Source organism: Tinamus guttatus, unplaced genomic scaffold (assembly GCF_059628265.1).
Source record: "Tinamus guttatus ecotype Peru unplaced genomic scaffold, ASM5962826v1 Tinamus_guttatus_pri_ptg000314l, whole genome shotgun sequence".
Classification (NCBI taxonomy): Eukaryota; Metazoa; Chordata; class Aves; order Tinamiformes; family Tinamidae; genus Tinamus; species Tinamus guttatus.
Genome location: NW_028288848.1, coordinates 6,837,180 through 6,856,464, shown reverse-complemented (window position 1 = coordinate 6,856,464; position 19,285 = coordinate 6,837,180). Strand labels below are relative to the sequence as shown.

The following is a 19,285-nucleotide window of genomic DNA, read 5'->3' as shown; positions in this document are numbered from 1 at the left end:
AGGGCAACAGAAATAATGTCGTGTGGGAGCAGAACTTTGGCTCGAGGCCGAAGGGTTGGGGTAGAAACTGCAAGGCCAGCAGCTCGGACTCTTCGTCCATTTGTAATTGCAGAAAGGAAGTATGTGATCACAGCAGAGCTGCAAACGTGCTGGGGTTTTCTCTGCACAACGAGTAAATGTACCGAAATGACCACACCAAAACCAAGGAGTTTCGCTTTGACTCTACACAAACAACTTCCAGGAAAAGGGCTGGAGGGAGCTGAGAAGTGAGAAAGTCTCTAGTGCCAGATAAGTCCAATGCAGCCTTGCCTAAACACCTAATGTCTAGCTATATAAAGAGACTTTTTTTTTTTTTTTTTTTTTGGCTAAGCAACTGGATTCCGAGTTAAGGACAATGCAATACTTCCTGAAAAACTGCTGCCAGAGGCGGAGTTGAGGATGAATCCCAAGGTCAGGAAGGAGATCACTGAAAGGAGAGACTGCGACAAGCTGTGTTGAGACTGGAGGTGAGGAGGCTGCAGGAGGGCAGCGAACTGCGCGTCCTGGGAATGAGTGCAGGTGAGCAAATCCGACAGTGACCTCGGAAAAGCCAAGTGTGAGTTCCCAAAACGAGGAGGTAGCACAGGTGTGGGAGTGTGAGTGTGAAGGAGGAGGAGGAATTCCTCCTAGAGGAGGCAGGGGAAGACCCCGCCAAGCATGGGAGACAGAGAATTTAGTGGGGGGGGGAAAAAAAAGGGCAAATTTGGACACTTGGAGACCAAGGACATTTGCTATCAACCAATGAAACAGAGGCACTGAGGAATAAAAAGTCCTGGCTGCACCGGAGGATGAACGCAAAGCAGAAGTGATGTTTCTGTGAAGAAAGAATGGATAGAAAGGATTCTAGGATGCCTCAGGAAAGTTATTTTTAGCAGTGACAGAAGCGTTGCTGCCATCGCGCAAGGCTCTGTGAGATTCCTTCCAGAACAGGGCTGCCACGCTGCAGCGGGGAGGACGAGCTGCCACTGCCGAGCCAAGCGCGACCCGAGGGAGACCTTTTAAAGGAGTTTGGATTGCTCGTCCTGGCCAGAGGCTGAGAGGGAACAAGTGTTCCTGTGAAGAACATCCGAAACTAGGAAAATATTAAATAAGAAATTACTAAGAAAAAGCTACAAGTCATAGAATAGTGGCACAAGGTCACAAATAAGCTTAGATGAGTTATTAGAAGATTTCTAGTCCTTCCAGGAATAAAACACTAGTCCAGCCTTCCAAGCAGACTGATAGAAGAGAAAAACCAAGGTCATTTTAAGAGAGGATTCAATAAAACTCCTTCCACTCATTTCTGAACAGAAGAGCCTCTGCAGATGGGCAGGGCAGTCTGGATACGAGCCCTGGCCACAGAGCAGAGCTAAGGTGAGTTCAGGGGACACTTCAACACCAGCCTTCAAGGTTCCTGATGGGCACCATGAAGACCAAGAAATAGTAATTCCCCCCTTTATCTTGGCTGTTAAAGCTAATGGAGTTTTCCCTCATCCAAAACACTAGGGATGAACTCTGGGACTCACATGCTGGTGCTCCCAGGGTTACACTCCAGAGGCCAGCTCACACACCAGGCTTAGCACGGGTGCCAGATTAGGGTCAGGAGGGAATTTTCCTGGATTGGCAGAAAAAAATGCATATTTTGTTTGTTTTTGGCAGAGGTGTACTTCTCCAAGTTCGCATCTATTCTCTAGATCCTGTATCAGTTTAACACGTTCTCTTCACTCACAGGGCTGCAGTGCCTTGAAGGTCCCTTAATCTCGCCTGCTTACTCCCTGTGACATGTTACAGCTGTGGTTTTGGTTTTTTCACATACACGTGCTAAGAGCAACAGGGAAGCATTTAGGGCTCCTGGACTGCAGGCTGAGGGGAGTAGGTACAAACATTCCCTGCACCTTTAGCCATAGCTACAAGCCCTTGGGCCAGGGGAAGATGGTGAGGACTATCCCAGCAGGAACACGCTCTGCAAAACCACCTGCGAAAGGGAGCGCAGGAGTGAACCCAGGCTCACAGACACACATGCAAAGAGAGCAACGAGGCAGAGCCCAGCCGTGCTGAGTGGCCTGGCAGAAGGCAGCCCTGTGCGGTCCCAGGCCAGGCAGGGCTGCGGCAGTGGAGCGGCTCCTGGGGCAGCGGAGGAGGCTGAAGGGTGCTATGGTGGGGACGACGCACCGGGTTTGTGTCTCGGGAGAAGCAGAGGTGCCAGCAGATGTCCCTCTGGAGCTGAGGTGCTCTCCCCTGTGGCGCGGCACAGGCAGTGAACACCTCACTGGCATCGCTGGCACCAGGCTCGGCCAGGGCAAAGGATCCGCTCAGGATGCCAGGGGTGCCCGGACCTGGAGCACGGACCCCCCCAGCCCCTTGGGGGGCTCAACCTCCTCCAAAGAGCACCCGAGAGCAGAGGTCACGGGCCAGCGACGTGGCCTCCAGCAGGACTTACCTGTCAGTGCAGAAAGCCAAGGCCCGACTTACTCAAAGGTCCCAGTCCCAACTCCCAGACCGGGCTATCCGCAGGCTGGTCCAGCTGGCACAGGGCCCTCTCCGGACAGCCCAGCAGCACCCACACTTTGGGAGCAGGCTGGGCACCGCTTCCCAGCTCCTGCTGCCTCCTTGCAGCCGAGCCTCTGCCACCAGCTGGGCAACAGGAAGGCTCCTTTCCACAGCCCTCACCCTCTCCCCAACAGACTTTAAATCAATAACCTCAGAACACAGGGCCAGGTTATTGCCAACGGAAACCATTAAACTGTAACACAGGCGGATAAAGCCAGCCTCTAACACTTGAAAGATTTATAAGGCACAACAGCAGGGTGTTAATTCCTTTGGCAACACAAATGCTTTCACACTCCCGGCCTTTCCTCACCCACAGGAGCGAGGAAAGCGGACCGCGTGCAGCCGGGGAGCACAAGGACACAGCTGTGGGCACGGCAGCAACACGTGTGCCGGGGGTGACACTGCGCTTGCAGGGCAGCTGAGGACATGGCTCAGGTCCATATGGTAGCACATTGCCGGGGGCCCTGTTTGGAGTCGGGACGTCCTGCAGGCAGCAAGCGCCAGCCCACGCTCACTGCTGGCTCCCCAAGACGCTCCCAGCTGCAGGAAGGGCTGGGAAGAAGCTCTCACATGGCCAAGGCAGCCAGACGGTGGCCTCGCTCCTGGTGAGCACGCGAGCCCATCTCCAGCCCGCCCAGGAGCCCCGTGAGCCGCACGGTGCACACGGGCTGCCCGCAGAGCCCTGGCCCCGCGCGGGCAGCGCGAGGCGACGTCTCCCCACAGAGCTGCGCTCCGGAGCGGGAGCCCCCGGCTGCCTCCCCGCAGGCCGATGAAGCCAGCGCCTCCTTGGGCCCTCCCTGGGGCAAAGTCCGGTGCCGGGCAGGACGGGAGGGGGAGCTCGCCCCAAGCACGGGGGCCCTCCCCGGCCCCGCATCGCTTGGCACGTGGGCAGGCGCTCACGGCAGGAGCAGGCAGGGTCTGCAGCTAAGTCCTGCGTGGGCTCTAGGCAGCACATCAACCTCTGCTCCGCTCTGCTCACTCCCACTCTCCCGAACAGCCTTCGGGGCTTGAACACGACACCGGTGGGATCACCAGTGCCAGCAAGGCTCAGCGATCCTCCCCTCCCAAAGCTCCGGCTACAGCCAAGGGCTCGGGACCCCATCCCTGTGCTGGGAAGCAGCTGCGGATGCGCATCTTGCGCTGCCGCTCCGTGGCCACTGCGGGAGCTGCACATGGCCCCCAAACACAGCAGGAGGCTCGTGATCCAGGAGACTGTGTCAGACCCCAGTCCTGCCCCTCTTCCCCACAAAACTCAGCCCTAAGGACCACAGTGCACCCAAGTAGCCTCTGCCCCCACTGGCTCAACCCTGGCCGGTGCCGTAGCGGAGCAAAGCTGCTCTCGGGCCCTGAGCCTGCATTTGAGAGGGGCACGAAGGAGGGAGACGAGGCAGCGCTGGCGTTTGGGCATCCACATTTATTACAGGGCTGCAGCCAGCCTCGAGCCGCTGCTTGCCTGGGCCCTTCCAGTCAAAGGAAAGTGACCCATCTTTAAATATTGGTTATAAAACAAATTTCTTTTTTTCCTTTTTCTTTTTCTTAAAAACCCATCTCTCCATACTTTTTTTGTCTTTTGTATTTCAATATAAAAGCGGGGGCGGGCGCTCCGCCTTGCCTGCCGCTACCTCCGAAGGCTGCGCTGTGCCTGCCGCAGCAGCGTGTCGAAGTCCAGGGAGTCGAACTTACTTTTCACGGGAGCTGGGTCGAAATCCTCCCGGTTTGAGTCTGGAAGAGATGAGAAGAGGCTGCCTTGAGCCACGGCGAGATGAGCACTCACTTCTGGCAGTCACTGCAGTGACTCCCTCCCATTTCCTCTGCATGCCCAGCTCCTGGGCAAGAGCTGCCCTGGCCGCCGCCACAAGCCACCACAGTGCTGGAGGGATGGGGCTCTTGAGATCCATCCAGCCTCCCTTTAAGGCAGGACTAACCCCAGCACTGGATGTGGCCAAGCTCAGCCAGGCCTGCCCATCCCCAAGGACCTCCTGTGCTGCAGGGGCTGGCGCTGATCCCCTTTGCCCCTTGTCCCCAGCCCACATCTCACGGATCCTTGCCGGGCTCTACCCATCCCAGCAGCTCCCCTGCACTCCCTAAGGCTTCTCCACCTTCCCTGGGGGTCCCAAAGTGGATGCAGCCTCCCCGGTACCACACAGAGGGGATAACCATCCTCGACCCACTGGCTGTGCAGCTCAACTGCCCTGGCTCCACAGCCTCACGCGCCTCTCCCAGGAGGCCACATGGTAAAAGCGAGCCAGCAGAGATGGCCAGGATGGACACAGCTCCGATGCCCTCAATGCCTTGCCCTGCACATCCGAGAAGGAGCCGAGGGCTGCAGGAAAGGGCCGGGGAGCCGGCGTGGCGGCCCAGCTCGCGGGCCGCTGCGGCTCACCCAGGTCGGCGTAGTTCCTCCTGCAGAACTGCCGGCGGCCGCCGAAGCACAGGTCGAAGGGCTGCTCGTCCGGGCGCCGCAGCTTGTGGCCGCTCTCGATGGCGGCAAAGGCCTCCTCGGCATAGCGGTAGGTGACAAAGCCGTAGTTGTCCCTGGACCCGGGCAAGGAAGGAGATCAGCAACAACACGGCAGCTTTGCCGCCTCTTAGCTGCACTGCTGAGGCTTGGGAAAAGGGCCAAAGGAGCCACCTTTGGGAAAGGGGCCGCCCCACGTGCCCCAGCTCTCACCCCTCGGAGCGGAAGTGCAGGGTGCACTCCTCGATGTCCCCGAACACGGAGAAGCGGTGCCGCAGCTCCGAGCGCGTCATCCTGCTGGGGATCTTGCCAATGAAGACAACTCGCCGCTCCTCCTGTGGGCAGGGACGCAGAGAGGTGCTGTGAGCCGGGCTGGGGGGACCCGCTGAACGGATCCTCCTCCGGGAGCACCCTCTGCCCCATCGGCACCCGTCACTCCCTGCCTTGGCCAGGCCTCCCGGCAATACTGGCTCCCCACAGCTCTCTGGCAGCGATGGGGAGACGGGGCAGCCCCACTTCCCCATTCCCATCCCCACGGCCTGCCCACCACTCACTATTGCACGTTCCTTCTGGAGGATCCTCTGCCTTTGGTAATGGTCCTGCGCGTCGTAGCTGTATCTGGCAGGGCAGAAAGCAGACACGTGAGGTGCAGGGTGACACCCCATCCCTGGCTCTGGTGGACGAACAGTGTGGACCCAGGCTGGCACCTGAGCTGTGCCAGGGCCAGCACCCAGGGAGACACACGGAGCAGAGTTCACCCCTGCTGGGGGGAGCCCAGAGAAGGTCCAAAGGGAGCTCACAGCCTTGCAGAGGGGCCTTGCACAGGGCAGCCCAGAGCCGCACTCACCTTCTCCGCCTGTTACTCCTCCTGCGGGGAGAGGGGGAGCGGGACTGGCTGCGGGATGTGGACCGGGATGAGTAGGAGGATGATGACGACGAGGACGAGGACCTGTCCCGGGATCTGCCACAGGAGCCACAGCTGGAACGCGAGGAGGAGCTGGGGGAGCATCTTGAGCGGTACCTGAGGAAGGAGAGACTCCACTCAGCACAGCTCCAAGGCCCCATGGCACTGAGGACACGAGGCTGCAGGGAGCTGACAAACCTCCGTGCTCCCTACTCGGACAGGACCCACCAGGCTCCCCAGGGCAGACAGAGATATGGAAACATCAGTCTGAGTTTGATGGGGCCAGCAACAGCAGCACAGACACACTGCTCCACTTGGCTGTAAACACTGCTGCCCACAGGGCCTTGGTTCACAGCCGGCGAGGCCTCCAAAGAGCAGGACACAGGCCTGGGAAAACTGCCTGGCACACGGGCGCTGCCTGAGAGCAGAGCCTGCCGTGTAGAGCCCCACAGGACCCAGCCCCACCGCCCGGCCCACGCGGCACAACCGGCTCAGCCCACGGCCCCCGAGCAAGGGGACATCACAGCTTGTTTTGGGCAGAAGGTCTGAACGTGGCTGTGCTGATCACTTTACAGACAGGTCTCGGGCAAGCAGCCGTTATGGGAGGCCCAAGGGGAGCAGGGAGGGAGAACTGGTGCTTCCCGTGCTCCCAAGCTGACCCCTGTGACCTCGCTGGCTAGCAGAGGAAGCAGTGCAGCCTTCCTGGCATGGGGCTATGGGGAGCAGCGCCAGCAAGCCCAGCGGCTGCACTGAGCTCCCCAAGGGGAGCACAGGGTCGGGCTCCTGCAGGCTGAGGACAGGACAAGAGGCAGCCACGGAGCCCTCACCAGCTGCAGTGCCTCTCACCCCGGCAGGGACGGGCTGTGCAGGAAGACATCCCGCCGGATCACCCAGACGCACAGGGACCCCAAAGGAATCACGTCCCCAAGGGACTGGGGTGCCCTGCCTGGCTGCCCAGCCCCTCTGCAAGGGAGCACTCGGAAGCCCCAGGCACAGGTCAAGCCAGCGGGGCTCTTTCCTGCTTCGCTCCAGCACCTCCTGCTGCCACTGCTGCTCATGCCATATCTACACTTAGGGCTGCACAGCCCCACATACCTGGGGCACCTGTGCTGGTACCCCAGCGAATGTAAAAAGGCCAAGGCTTCAAAACCCTGCTTGGGGACAGCTTTCCTGGCACTGTGCTGGACACCCAGCTGCCCTGGCATGGTGTCACAGCAGCCCCCTGTCCGCATTGCGAGCCGAGCTGCACTTCAGAGGGACCTCGCTGGAAAAGAGCGTCAGGCGCTGCCGCCATGAAGCAGGTCTGTAAAGTGCCGTGTGGGCACCCTCCCAAAACACCCTGGTGACAGCACAACTCTGCAAGACAGCAGCGCCCAAAGAGAGCGTGGACACGCCACCACTTACCTTCTCCACCGCTTAGACGGCGGGGAGAACGACCTTGACCGGGATCGGGAGGATGAGGATGACGACGAAGATGAGGACTCGCTCGCTCCGTCGGAACTGGAGCTGAAGGAGCGGCTGGCGCGGCTCCTGCCGGCCCTCCAGCTGCCGCCGGAGGGGCTGGGCGAGTCCCGCGCGCGGCGGTAGCAGCGCAGGGACCTCTTGGCAGCGGCGCGGCCGGGTTGGGCGCTGGCAGTCCGCACCTCCGGCTCCCGGCACGGGGACGCGGCAGGGGACAGGAGCACCGAGGGCGGGGGGCTGCTGCACCCGGCCGTGGCCTTGCTGGGGACGCTAGTCCGGTAATCCAGGGGGGCCAGGCAGGCCTTGCCCAGGGGCTCCTGGCCGGGCCCCTCGGCGGCAGCGGGGGCTGCCGGGGTGGGCTTGGGCTGGTCCAGCGTCCGTTGGGTTAAGGAGGAGATGGGTTTGATGGTGATGTCCCGGTGGTGCTTGACATTCCAGCGGGAGCCGCTCTCGGCGGGGGGCTGCGTGCTGGCAGCCGGGCCCGGCATGCAGTAGTCGTGGTCTCCCGAGCAAACGTGGCTGGGGGCCGGGGCGGGCGCCGCGCTCCTCTCCTGGGGCTTGCTCTGGGGGAGCTGTTTGGCTTTTGGGAGCTTGGTGGTCTTCTGGGTCCCCTCCTGGGGCGCAGAGCTGGGTGACTTGGCCTTGGCCAGCAGCGAGACGGCAGGCAATGGCTTCCAGAGCTGGTGGGGAGGCGTAGCTGGTGGTGTGAGGCCTGTGGGAACAAGAGGCTTTCAGGAGCAGACCCAGGTGAAGCAACGTGCTGCAACCCCCGGTCATGACTTCCAACCCAGCTCCCCTCGAGCCCTGGAGGTTCCTCCAGCAAACCCCAATCTGGTGACGGTCCCTGCCAGGACGCTCAGCCCTCGCCTCGCTCCCAGGTGTTACCTGCCACGTTGGCCAGCTCAGAGGCCTGCAGGCCGTCTGGGGGCTTCTTGTCCTGCTGGCTCTCGGATCTGGGAACAAGAAAGGAGCTTTATTGTAAGCAGCAGCCAAAGCCCTGGCCCGTCCATATGCCACAGGCAAAGGGGCAGGCTAGCAGAGTCCCCAGTGCCAACTGGGGCACTGCTGCAGGACCCATGGCACAAAGGGGCAGCTCAGGACACTCAGCATGCGTCCAAGCTGCCCCAGGCAGCAGGGACACAGCAGGTCTACAACAGCTTCAAGGCTGGAGCTGGGTATCCCCAACCTGCTCATCACGGCCTTCCCACCCCGTCACAGCCCCCCGCAGCCAGCTGCGGCCTCCAGCCCAGCAAGGAGCTGCAGCGCCGGCCAGCTTCACCTCAGGCCCTCCTAGGCTGGGGGATGAAGGCCCCAGGGCAGTCGAGACAACTGCCAGGACTCGGAGCCATCCCGCAGGGCTCAGCCTCCCAGAGGGAGCCCCTCGGCAGGGCTGCCGGCCTGGACACCAGCTGCACAAGCACCTGCAGCGCGATGTCGGGCCAGAAACACCGCGGTCTCCACACTCACCCAGAGGTTGCCACCGACCGCCTCTCCTCGGCGGGCTGCACGGGAGCCTCTTCCTTCTTGACTGCAAAGACAGCACATGCATGAGGGTGACGGGTGAGGGTGCCTGCATGCAGACACGCAGAGACCACCCCATCCCAGTGGGGAAGACGCTCCACAGTGCCCCAAGGCAGCTCCTGGAGGCAGCTCTTGAGCATCCCCTTTCTCCTCAGGCTCTTCGCCACTCCCTTGGCCACCCCAGAGAGCTCCAGCCAATTCCCAAGGCAGAAAGGAGAGGAAGGCAGATCGCAGACACCCCCTCAGCCCGAGGCTCCCAGGCAGGGTAACACAGCCCACAAAGCCACCCTGCTGCCATCCCGCTGCAGGGCCAAGGCTGGCAGGCAGCACAGACATGCCAGGGAGCACAGACATGCCAGGGATGCCAGCACAGCCCAGAGGGAACCCCAGGGGACAGCGTGCCGCATCCGCACCTTCAGACTTCTCAAACTGCTCCAGCAGGCTGGACAGGTCAGTGGCTTCGATGCCTGGGCCAGGAAAAGAAGAGGGCAAGGGAGGTGAGTCTGTGCCTCCCGGCACCGAGGGGACGTGCAGAGAGCGCAGCCCCACGCTACCCCACGCCAGGGCGAGCCCCGACGAGGAGCTGCCACAACGCTGCAGCAGGAGCCCTGCTCTGCACCTCTGGCAGCGGGGACAGGACTGCCTGGCAGCCCAGTAGCCCCAGGAAACACCAGCCTGGGTGTAAAAAGCCCAGGCAACCAACCCACAGGAGAAAACACCCCGGCAGGGTGCTGCAAAGGGCCTGCCAAGGGCACAGGCAGCCCCCCAGGTGCAGCTCTGCCACTCTTGCCCCCAGCCGTGCTGGGGAACATTGGCTACAGCCTCCCCCACTCCCCGCAGCTCCCTGAGCTCCGGCGTCGCCGGCTCGGAGCTGCGCTCAGCGCCCCGCTCACCGATCTCGCTGATGAAGGCCTGCACGATGTCCTTGCTGCTGTCACTGGGCCGCACGAGGCTGGCGAGCGGCTGGTGCCTCCACGGGCGGGCGGGAGGCGCCCTGGCAGGCAGGCTGCTCTCTCGGCCGCCTTTCGGCAGCGCTGCTGCAGCCTGCGAGACGGCCTTGGGGCTTGGGGGCTCCTGCTGGGCAGCTGCCTTGGTCTCCAGCGGGGTCTTCTCTGAAGCGCCCTTGCCTGGCACCGTGGTCTCCACGGTGGGCTGGGTGACAGGAGAGTCCCCAGCAGCGGTGGCAGCAGCAGGGGACACCTCAGCAGGGCTGGAGGCGACGGCTGGAGGGGCCTTCGTGAGCTGGGTGGAGGCCGGAGCCGGGGGCTCCTCCAGGGGCTGCGCAGAGGCAGCCGGGGGGGCTGCCGCCTGCTGGGCCGCGGGAGGGACCCTGCCGGGGGGCGCCGGGGCCTTGGCGAGCGGGGCGTCCCCCGCCAGGCGCGCCTGCCGCCGGGGGTCGCTCACCCTGCTGCCCGCCGGCCGCGCCGGGCCGGCCGCCAGCGCCGTGTCAGCACCGGGGCCCGCGGGCGGCTGCGCGGGGAAGGCGGGTGGCTCCGCGCAGCCCGGCACGGGCGCTGGGGGAGGCTGCCCGTGCAAGAGGGCCGCGCCGGGGAGGCCGCCTGCCGGGAAGGTGGCGGTGGCCGTCGCGCTCTGCAGGGCGGCTCCGGGGTCTCCGTAGGCCAGCGGAGGCACGGGAGGCGGCAGCGGGATTCCCGGCCAGTAGGATGGCGGTGCCCAGCCCACGGGGCCATAGGGGGTGCCGGGGCCGAAGGGCGGCGGGGGTGGCACGGCCGGTGGTGGGGGCCAGGCCATGGCTGGCGGTGGGAGGCCGGGCACCATGTGGAAGGCGCTGGGCGAGCCGGTGGCGGGCGGCGGGGGCAAGCCGGGGCAGCCCACGGGCTGCGGGCCGAAGCAGGGCCACGAAGGCACTGGTGGGTAGAGGGCATAAGCACCGGTGGAGGCTGGCGGCATCGCCACAGGGGCTGCCCCTGCGGCGGGGGGCACGCTTGGTGCAGCAAAAGGCATCGATGTTGCCGAGGGCAGCGGAGAAGCCGGAGGCGCCGGAGCTGGAGCTGAAGTGGCCGGAGCTTTGCTGGTGGGAGAGGAGACAGCAGCAGGGCTGGCAGGTTTCTCAGGGCTCTTCTGGGCGCTGGGGGCCTCGGTGGGCGGGCGCGCGGGCGATACCAGGCAGGGGATCTCGGCCAGCTCCGTGGGCGGCTCTGGGATGCTGGGCCACTTGCTGGCTGCCTGCTTGTCGCCGTCCCTCGTGCCGCCCGCGGCGGGCTGGCGGTGCAGCATGCGCATGCGGTACTCGCGCAGGCTCAGCGCCTTGGGCCGCCCTTCCTTGGGCGGCCCCTCGCCCGGCTCCGCTGCCTGCGCGGGCTCCGCCGCCCCAACCTGCTCCGTGCCGGGGAGCGCGCCGGCAGCCTCCGCGCTCCCGCTGTCCTGGCTGGCGGGCGGGCGCGCGTCCTCCTGGGCCTCACGCTGCTCTGCTGGGCTGGGCTGCACCGCTGCCCGCAACTCCTCTGTGCTTGGCATAGCCTTCTCCAAAAGCACCACGGGCTCTGCCTTCTCTGCAGGCACTACCGCATTCACCACCTCCGGCTCCTTGTGGGGCTCCCCGTGCTGCGTCCTCGGCAGCGAGGCCGCCGCTGCGCCTCGGGGTCTGCCCCGGGGCCGCGGGGCCCGCTCGGCGCGCAGCTCCATCTGCCCCTCCTTGCGGGCTCGCTCCAGCTGCTTGGCCAGGAAGTCGGAGACCTGCGCGGAGGGCCGGGCCGCGCGGCGCTGGCTGGCAGGGTGGCCTGGGGCCTGCGCGGAGCCGGCGGAGCGCAGCCGGTGGGCCACGCAGTCCCTGCCCGGCCTGGTCTGCTCGCTCGCGGCCTCCGATGATTTCTTTTTCCGACTCTTCCTGGCTCTCTCGCGCCCGCGGCCCTTCTCAGAGCCTTCGCGTTTCCCGCTGGCCAGGGCCTCGGTGCTGCCCTGGGAGCCGCGCTCGGGGTGCCAGGCTCCAGGAGTTGCTGTCTCGGGCGGGCGCTTGCTCTCCGGGGCTGTGCCACAGGGTTCCCTCTCCAGCGGGCTCTTCTCCTCCAACCTGCCTTCCTGTGCAGGGCTTCCCTGCGGCCCCTTGTGATCTTCTGGGGCTGACTCTTCGGCACCCTCCTCTGCTCCGAGGAGCTGTGGCTGCAGCTCAGGGAAGCTAGGAGCCAACGGCTGCAGGACCACAGGGATCTCAACGCTCTCTCCCTCTCCGGGCACAATTTCCAACAAGACAGGGCCATTGAGGAGCTCCTTAGCCACAGGCTCCGTCTCGGGGTCCAGGCACACAGTGAAGGTGGGCAGACAGTAGGGGTGCATGGACTTCACCAGCTCGCTCAGGGACACGTCGCCCGTGTTGATGATACAGGGGTCTTCACGCTCCTCCAGCGCCGCTCCAGCCCCGCTCACACTGAACTCTGCAGCCTCCCTTGAGCCCAGCTCTGGGCTCAAGGCAGCCTCCTCCTCCTCTTCCTCCCCGTCGCTGCGCTGTGGCAGGGGCTGCTCCCGGGCCCAGGGCCGGCCTGGCTTCCTCTCTGCCCTTGGGGTGCTGCAGACCTGCTTCTTTGGTAGCGCTGGCTCCTCGAGGCTGTGAGCAGCACGCTCCCAAACCAGGTCTGTGTCGGCCTGGGAAGGGAGTCAGAGCCAGTGTCAGCTCCTTGGGCCAGCAGGGCTTTCACCCGAGATGTCCTGGGCTCAGCAAAGAGGCTCGGCCACAAGTCTGCAGCAAGACCCCCACCCAGGAAAGCCTGCAGCGCACCCTGGCAGGGGCTCTCCGGAGCTGGACACCCCATGGGGGTATCTGCAAGGGCACTTCCCCCTGCTCCTCCAGCCAGGGCCAGCCTTGCCCGGCGGGCAGCGCGCCGGGGAGGGGATGTTTGTGCTGGGCATGAGGGCGGGCAGAGCCCTGCAGAGCCCAGGGCCCGGATTCCGCCCCGCAACGCACAGGGGAGCAGCCGCCGCCTGGGGCGCCGCTCGCAGCAGCGCCGCGGGCCCCAGCCGTCCCACCCGCCCCGAAACCCGCGGTGCTGCAAAGCGAGTCCTGCCCCCCGCGTGTCCCCTGGAGCCCGGGGCAGGGGCACGGCCACCCCAGCGGCACCCGGCACCTCACCTTCCCAACCACAGAGACGCTGCTGCTGCCCAAAGGCCGGAGACCCTTGGGCTGCTCCAGGGCAGGGCTCTCGCGCTCAAGGGATGGCCGGGATAAGCTGAGAAACTTCTGGAACTGGTGAGAAAGCGGGCAGAGCATGAGGCAGCAGAATACGCACAGAGTTCCCTTGCAACCCCTGCAGCAGTTTGTGCCTCTGCCCAGAGCTCTGCTACCTGGTGGGGATGGGACAGACCATACAGCAGCTCTGCACTAATCTGGCATTTCCACCTGGGAGCACAAACCTGGCAGCTGGTCTCGCAGGGATGGACACCGCTTCCCTACACTCGCTCTGCACCAGATTGCAGGGAAAAAGCACAGTCCTCCCAAGCTTGCACGGGAGATCCCAGGGCACCCAGAGCGGCTCAGCCCTTCTCAGTGCTGCCAGACAGCACTCAGCTGCCACAGAGACTGCTCTAAAGCACTGGGGACAATGCTGCCCATGCCAGGAAGGGGCTTGGCATTGCCATGCTGGGGCAGCTTCCCATGCATCTGGGGCTTGGGGCTGGCTTTGTCCCACGACTCACCGAGGGATTTTCACGCTCCCGAGGCGAGGTCAGCAGCTCTGCGTCCATGATGGTGTCAAAGGGGGACAGGGTCTCATCATCCGTGCTGTCCAGGATCTCCGTGATGGCAGTGAGCAGGGACAGCTCATTCTGTGCATCCAGGCAGGCCTTGTTCTGCCAAAGGAGGAGGTTCAGTGTCACAGAGTGGCAGGGGGGACTCAGCCCGCAGGGGAAGCTGCCACCTGCTACCCATGCCAAGGGCAGCTGCAGTCACTTAAGCAGCCCAGGGCACCATTTCCTGCCTCCTCAGACCACCGCACGCCCCGGGCTGGGAGGGGGACCCCAGTGTCCCTATACGCGGGGACAGCGCAGGGTGTCCTGTGTGAGTTGGGGTCCCACAGGGTGTTGCATCCACGGACGTCCTACCTCGCTGAGGGAGAGGTCCTCGATGATGGAGATCACGGAGGAGTCGAGGTAGTTCTGCATCGTCCCTAGGATCTCTTCAGCCTCCAAGATGGTTTCTGCATCCAGCGACGTTAAGTGCAAGTCGTCCTCCTCGAGGGAGAAGCACTGGCAAGCAGCAGGGGGACCAGGTAAACGCTCTGCAAGCCTCCCCCACAGCTCCTGCCAGCTCCAGCGTCTCCAGCTGCCCGATCCTGCGGCAGCCTCTGGAGCCCGCGGCGCACACGGACACCCGGTGGGTCTGTGCTTTGCCGGGGCAAGCTGGGCACACAGCAGCAGCAACAGCCCCTGCAGCCCCTCCTCCGGATGGCAGAGATGCGGCCAAGCACGTCCCCAAGGGTCCCCAAGCACGGGACCCTCCTCCCCTGCCTTCTGGGAGAGGTCTGGGCCGGGCCATTACGCTGCTCAAAGCCCTGCGCAGCTCAGTGCCACTTGTGAGCCCCACTTCTGGGTCCTTTTCCTTTGCCACAGCTGCCACCACACCAAGCAGTGACACCTCAGGCACCCAGAGCTACAGGATTCGTAGGAACTCCACAGATTCCCAGGCCCGGTTCGATACTCTGCTCCTTTTACCCATGCTGGGGAAGGGAGAAGGAGGCTTCTCCCCCATGCCCCATGGACTGTCACACGCTCCTGACTCCAGCTGTTGGCTCTTCAGATAAGCCCAAAACGCTATGAGCTTGGGCGGGAGGCAGCAGGGTGGTGACGCCGCAGCCGGCCGTGCCACACGAGCTGCCCCCGCGCAGCGGCACGGCCGGAGCGGCCCCAGCGCGGCACGAGCCGGCAGCCGAGCTCCTGTTTGCCGACGGGCTCGCGCGCAGATAAGGCAGCCTGGGCAGATAGCAGGGCCAAGGCCAGCGCGCTGGGGGAGCGCGGGGAGCAGGCGCAGCCTCCCTGCCCCAAAGCAGCGCTGGGAAACGCCAGGCTGGGCACCCCGCACGGGTCAGGGCCGCCCTCAGCACCTCGAGCCTGGCACGCTGCTGTCGGGGCTGCAGAGTGGCCTGTGCTGAAGCCCCTGTGCTTTATATGTGGGTACTGTAGCTTTATGCAGGTACCGCAGCTTGCACGAGCCCACGCAGGACAAAACAGCCCGGCCAGGGTGCAAGAGCTGCCCACCCTCCCTCGGGCAGGGGGCTCGCCCGGCCGGCCTGCGGCAACCCCGCGGGGTCCCCGGCAGCACGAGCTGGGGACGCACCAACGCCGGCACCCTCGGCCCTCCGCGCTTCGCGGATGTGTCCCCACCGGGCAGGGCGGGCACAGGACGCGCGACCAGGAGCTGCCAGGCTGGAAACCAAGGCCAGGTCCCGCAGCAACGCTGCTCTGCCTCGGGCCCACCCGGCCCTCCGAGCAGCCCTCGCCTCTATTTATAGGTCCCTGGGCAGCCTGATGCTCAGCTCCCTTCAGCTGTGTGCCACAAACTTCAGCCCTTTCTCCCACAGAGCTGGAAGCCTCCGCTCTCCCATTGCCCCTTCAGCTCAGCTCAGCAGGAATGTTTATGGAAAACCAATGGGCACTGGGATGCCTGCGCAGTCCTGCAATTGCGCATGAATATGACACCCCTAAAGAGCAACAGTTTGAGCTGTTTGGACTGGGCAGGAGGCACTGAAGCTCCGAGTCCCCATTCCAGGTCTCTCCATCTCGCAGCAGAGCCTGGAGCCACTTAATGCTGGCCATGGGGACAGCAGTTGCGGACAGCACGCAGGGTGCGATTCCCGGCACGGCTTCCCGGAGATGCCAGGAGGCACCGAGGAGCTGGGAAGCGTGTTAGCGCTCACACGCCCAGTGCTGCCGCGTGGCTCTGACACCCAGATGGATTCACACCGGCCCCTGCGGAGCCGCCCAGAGGTTGGCAGCTGGATGCGGGATGCACAGCCCGTGTTCCCAGCGCGGCCTCGCTGCCAGCCCCAGGCCTGCCCACTGCAGGCCCCCTCGCCCCGAAGGCGGCGCCTGACGAGCGGTGTCCAGCCGCGACCCACGCGGGACGCTCCGCGGGAAGCGGAACCCTCCCGCCGCAAAGCAAAGCCTGTGGCAGCGGCGCCGGCCGGCGGGCTCGGAGGTCGGGCGAGCTCCGCGGCTCCGCTTGACTCAGCGTCTCGCCCCGCGCAGCCGTGAGTCACCCGCGCGGGACTCGGCTCCCCCAGGACTGCCTTTGATCCGCCCGGGCCGGGGCGCGGGGACAAACCAGCCCAGCCTGCTCCGGCTGCGCCGCCCTGGCCGCGGAGCCGCCACGCGCCCGGCTCCCCCGTGCGGCTCCACGTTTGCTTTACGCTCGGCGCTGCCGCAGCCGCGCGCGGCCGGTCAAGGGGGCCCGCAAGGACAGGCTGCGGCTGCTGCCGCAGCGGTGGCACGTGGGGCACACGGACGTGGGGCAGCGCCCGTGGGGGAGGCGGCAGCCCCACCGCGAGCTCCGGGCTCATCACTTACGCCAGGGGCAGGAGACAGGGAGGACCCAGAGCGGGCACAGCTCTCCCGTCCCCCTCCCCGAGAGGCCCCTGCCGGCATCTCGAGCACAGAGACAAGCAGATGCTCCAAGGAGCTTCCCCTGCACGGAGCTCCTGCCCTGGAAATGCACATCCACTGCTGGAGATGGACCCAGAGCCCCCTGCGGGGAGCTCACCAGGGGCTCCAGGCACCTGCAGCGGAGCCCAAGCTCCCTCGGCCTCCGCACCGGGCAAGGGCAGGACACGCGGGGAAGTCGGGATGCAGGTTTAAGCCCTTCTCCACACTCGCTGCTCTAGCTCAGCGGCAGCCAGAGGGAGGTCTCCACTAGCACACACTTCTCGGGGCTCCCCGATGCGCAGAGACGCAGGAGCGGGCGCACGTGAGGGCATGGGGAGCTGCGCAAAGCGCGTGGCAGCACCAGCAGCTCCCGGGGCTCCCGCTCGCAGCCCCCAGGCTGTGCCCCGGGACAGCTGCCAAGGGAGCTGCCGGGCAGCACTCCCGTTCCGGCTGGGCAGAGGATGCTCCGCAGGGATTCCCGGCTGTGTGGGGCAGCATCACGCACGGGCTCAGCTGCCTCCGCGCCACGCGCTGCAAAGGCGACGCTCAGCGTCCTCTGTGCCCGCTGGGAGGGTCTCCCTGCAGCGTCAGCACCACCCGGGGCGCCTCCTGTCTAGGCAGGGGCACCGGGCACAGCCCAGGCTCCCAGGACAGGCTCCGGGGCTGCCGCACAGCCGGGGGGCAAAGGGCTTTACCGAACGCAGCCCCGCGACACGGGGACAATAACGTGCTGGAGCCAACAGGTGTCTTTCCTGCCCGCAGTGAAGCGGCAGCTCCGAAACCCCGAGCGCCGCAAAGCGCGGGTGCCCCCTGTCCCCGGCGCGGGACGCTGCCGAGGCCACGTCCCTGCCGCGCGGCCACCGCCGCGGAGGGGACCCGGCGCGGCGGCCCCACGGCCGCGTCCCGCGGGGCCGCCACGGAGCGGGACGCGGCGCCGGGCTGGCGCCGAGGGGACGTCACCGCGGGGGCGCGCCGGGACCGAGCCGCTGCCCCGGGACGTGGCGGCTGCGGAGCCCCGCGCCGGGCGGGCCGGCACCGGGGGCCGCGGCGGCACCGTGCGCGCTGCTCGCGGCGCCGGGACACACGCAGCCGCCGCCGCCAGGCCCGGGGAACGCGCGCTCGCTGCTCCCCCCGCGCCGGGGCCGCGTGTCTGCGGCCGAGACGGAGCGACCCCCCCGCGCCGCCCCGCACGTACGGGAAGGGCGCGGCCACGCGTGTCCGCGGGCCTCCGTGACCCCTCGCGGCGGCGCTGCCCGGCCCGGTTCGACCCGGCCCGGTTCGGCCCGGCCAGGGCGCGGCGCGGCGGCCAGGGCCCGGCACACGTGGTGCCGCCGCCGCGGGAGCCGCCCCGGCCTCCACGTGTCACGGCGCGGCCCGGCGCGCGCCCGCCCGCCGCCGCCTACCTGCAGGGGGCTGCCGGCGCCCAGGGGCGGCTCGGCCGCGGCGCCGCCGCCCGCCCGGCCCCGCAGCGCGGCCCCGGCCCCGGCCCCGCTGCCGCCGGTCCCGGCCGCGGCGGCCGCCGCTCCGCCCCACAGCGCCGCCATCTTGGCGCCTCCGCTCGCGGCGCGGCCACTGCCGGGCGCGGCACGTGACCGCGGCCCGCCCCGCACTACAGCTCCCGGCAGCCGCCGCGCCGCGCGGGGCACCTCGGGAGCGCACCTCTTCCTCGCCGCGCCTCTGCGCAACGCACCCGGGACGGGGCCCCGGGGCCGGCGGGCGCCTGGGTCCCGCCGGGAGGGTAGCGCGCACCTCCGCGCCACCGGGGCGCCGGTCCCGGGCGGCGCGGCTGACAGCAAGTGAGGAATGGGGAAGGGGCCATCTTGCGGTGGGCAGCCATCTTGAGTGCTGTGGGGCGCCTCAGCTTCATCACCATCTTTGTTGCGGGCGAGGCGCGGTGGGCGGCACCGCCCCTGCGTCTCTCGGTGGGCGGGGCGGCGCTGACGTCAGTGGCGGGAAGCGCCCAAAAGGGGCGGGTCCGCGGCACATTTTCCCGCGGCCAGCGGGGCTCGCGCGCTGCTTCCCACGTGGGTGACGGCGGCTCCATTCCCGTGTGCCCTGGAGCCGATAGCGGCCCCGGCCCAGTACAGCCCGGTGCGGGCAGTGGCTCCCTCGTTACCCGCTGCTGGGTTCTGCTGAGGACGCGTGTCCCCTAGCGCAGCGGATGGGGACGTCTCGGTGAACTGTCCCAGCGACCCCTGGCAGCTGCTGGGGCTGCAGCCCTCGGTGGATCCTGAGTCCCCACCTCGTGTTTGGGCTCAACAGCTCTTGGGAGGTTCCCCCAGCGGGCCAAAGGTGCCTCAGTGGGGTTGCACTGATCCCAGCCCTCTTTAATGACAGGGAGCGGGGCCCCAAGGCATCGCCCTAGGAGGGGCTGGCGACGCGGTGGCTCCCGGCAGCGTCCTGGCTCCCCGCTGGCCTGAGCTGCGCTCACCCGGACACTGCTTGTGCTGAGAGAGCTGCCCTGGCCTCGGTGTGTGCCCCTGCGGAGCCAGGCTGGATGTCCCAGGGGGATCCACCTGACAGAGCTGCTTCATTCGGGCTTACCCGCGGTCCCGTGCGGGATGTGTGACAGGCTCAGCCTCCTCCTGGTGCCCTCCTGTGCTCCAGCGCTGCCACGGTTGGTCATCCCATATTGCCTCCAACCTTGTGCTGCCCGCTCCTCCCTCGTGACGGGCTTCATCTAAGGGAGCTGCTCCCCTCCTGCACGGCAGCCTTGCCCTTAGCACCTTGCAGGCCCTGCGCTGGCCCTGTGCCCTGCCGAAATGATGGCTAGGATGATCAATGAC

General features: G+C 66.1%; 1 protein-coding gene across 1 annotated transcript; it reads right to left on the bottom strand.

The window, feature by feature from the left end:
* Positions 1–3,962: 3,962 nt before the first annotated feature.
* PPRC1 (PPARG related coactivator 1) lies at positions 3,963–18,043 on the bottom strand. Its single transcript, XM_088528692.1, has 17 exons — positions 17,903–18,043; positions 13,965–14,108; positions 13,781–13,783; positions 13,560–13,712; positions 13,278–13,289; positions 12,997–13,110; positions 10,422–12,512; positions 9,806–10,382; positions 9,326–9,379; positions 8,859–8,919; positions 8,277–8,344; positions 7,335–8,103; positions 5,874–6,047; positions 5,581–5,644; positions 5,240–5,361; positions 4,952–5,103; positions 3,963–4,290 (listed from the first exon to the last, which is right to left on the bottom strand). The coding sequence occupies exons 1-17, from the start codon at positions 18,041–18,043 to the stop codon at positions 4,187–4,189; spliced, it is 4,803 nt and encodes a 1,600-aa protein (XP_088384818.1). The 3' UTR covers positions 3,963–4,186.
* Between the last annotated feature and the right edge of the window lie 1,242 nt (positions 18,044–19,285).